Source organism: Etheostoma cragini, chromosome 8 (genome assembly GCF_013103735.1).
Source record: "Etheostoma cragini isolate CJK2018 chromosome 8, CSU_Ecrag_1.0, whole genome shotgun sequence".
Taxonomy (NCBI): Eukaryota; Metazoa; Chordata; class Actinopteri; order Perciformes; family Percidae; genus Etheostoma; species Etheostoma cragini.
The window spans coordinates 2,565,622-2,567,818 of NC_048414.1; the positions used below are offsets into that span (position 1 = coordinate 2,565,622).

General features: G+C 46.3%; 1 protein-coding gene across 1 annotated transcript in view; it reads left to right on the forward strand.

Moving 5' to 3' along the window:
- The window catches only part of LOC117949746 (D(4) dopamine receptor-like), an 11,083-nt gene continuing 8,886 nt past the window's right edge, over positions 1-2,197 (forward strand). The window contains exon 1 of the mRNA XM_034880280.1: positions 1-737. Coding sequence (XP_034736171.1) covers positions 474-737 — 264 coding nt within the window. The 5' untranslated portion in view covers positions 1-473. The remainder of the gene's footprint in view (positions 738-2,197) is intronic.

Below are 2,197 nucleotides of genomic sequence, written 5' to 3' on the forward strand. Positions count from 1 at the left end.
GATCACCCGCAGTCCGACGCACTCCCCGGGGTCTGACCGCAGCGACGCTCCCGCTGCTCGTCACTTTTCACCCTGAGCTTTTACCAGAGGACACGTTGGATTCCCTCTCCAACTTTTGGTGATTTGAGGATTTTACGCGCTTTTGATTTCTCGATCTTCGTGACATAAAATGTCCCCTTCTCAAGAGGACCGACGCAACTTCATCAGCACCTGATTAGCTATAATGAGTTAAGGGTGTCTAGACGCGTGTTTTATTTTGGGAATAGAACCAAACTCCACCTGTTTCCACCATCTTTTACCCGCATTCTGTTGCGTAAAGTGCGCAGCGGAGCGCTCTGAAGCTCCACGGTAGAGTCCGTTAGATGCTCCCTGACACCGTGATGAGACCACAGTGCGGGGACCAGAGTCCGGCCCGGGCTTCATGAGAGTCCTCTGGCCGCGCTGCGGTACGGAGCGGAGGAGCCGCGGCGGAGATGGCGGCCAACCTGAGCGCGGAGGTGGAGGCGGGTGCGGGGGCGCTGGCGGCTCCGGAGGCGGCCGCTGGGGGCCACAACCTGCCTGCTCTGCTGTTCGGGGTGCTGCTGATCGTCGTGATCATCTGCGGGAACCTGCTGGTGTGTCTGAGCGTGTTCACCGAGAAGGCGCTGAAGACCACCACCAACTACTTCATCGTCAGTCTGGCGGTGGCGGATCTGATGCTCGCGGTGCTCGTGCTGCCGCTCTTCGTCTACACCGAGGTGAGATCAGCCGGAAACACACTGTGAGTCCGTGAGAATATCACTTTGGGTAGCTACAGGTGAGTCAGCTGGTCTTCTTAAAATGTTAACCTGACAGCTGCGTGCAGAGCTGTTCCAGGGGGCCCATCTGTTCCAGGGGGACCTCAGAGTCCTCAGAGTCCAGATCTTTCTGTCTCTGCAGCAGGTGTAATGGATTCTCAATCCTTCAAACAGTAATAAGAACTTATTTTCACACACTCAAATGGGGACATTCTTTAGAGCTAAATGTGGTTTAAACAACGATCAGTGATCACCAAACTTCTCTCTCATATTGCTCCTCATAACCACTGAAATCTGTCAAAAAATCAACCCGAAATCCAATTATTATGGACGTTATCTGACATTAAGTGTTTCTGCTTCATTGAGGCTATTGTAAGGAAAAAGCTTAATTGGACTTTGTTTTGTTTTTTTACAGTTTTCAGTGGTTCTGGGGAGCGATGTGAGAGAGAAATCTGAGAGAGAGATTCCAGATCGGCCCTTCTGAGCTTTAATTTTCTCAAAGGCAGAGCAGGATACCCAGGCCTCGGTCTACACCTAGCACCATTTCTAGCCCCTGGGGGGCCACAGGCAGGCTGGGGGAACTCATATTAATGTTAAAAAAACCTCATAAAGTGACATCTTCATGCCATGGGATGCTTTTAAGCTTTTTCACGTTTCCGAATGTCCCAGAATGTTTCCTCTGATCTTTTCCAACTCAGTTAACGGATCAATTAATGCACTGTTAAATGTTTTGTGAAGGATCCACTTGGTTCAAATTGGTTTAAGGGTTACAAATCTCTTAAAAACCCACCCCAAAAAGCATGAAAGTCATCACAAAATTGTAATTTTAAATAAAAATGTGCAAATATTTAAGGAATGCCTATCATGTAATTTGGTCAGGGGTTGATTAGAGGGTTTTACACCTTACAAATCCTTTAAACCAGGCAGATCAACAAGTACATTGTGCTTTTGTTCTCACACTTCAGATCTTTATTAAGGAAATAGTTCTCACAGCAAGAGAAAAACTAAAACATGAAGAAAATAGAAACACAATAGAGGACATTACAAGTGACAAGGGGGTAAAAACAAGAACAGGGATAAGAGGAAGAGCTGAGCTGAACAAGGAGAAAGTTAGAATCAGAAGTTCTCATTGCACATGGGATCAATAAAAACCAGAACCTGATGCACCTTGTTTTACACATCTGCTGTGATAGATTTGTGTTAATAAAAGTGTGATTAAACATTATGTTGTGGTAAAATAAATACCACAACGTACAAATACTGTGCTTCAGGTGAAAGTCATTCATACTTGTACTTGGGTAAAAGGTTACTGTATCTAACCCTAGTCTTAGCCCAAACCTAACCATAGTCTTAACCCAAACCTAACCCTAGCCTTAACCCAAACCTAACCCTAGTCTTAACCCAAACCTAACCCTAGCCTT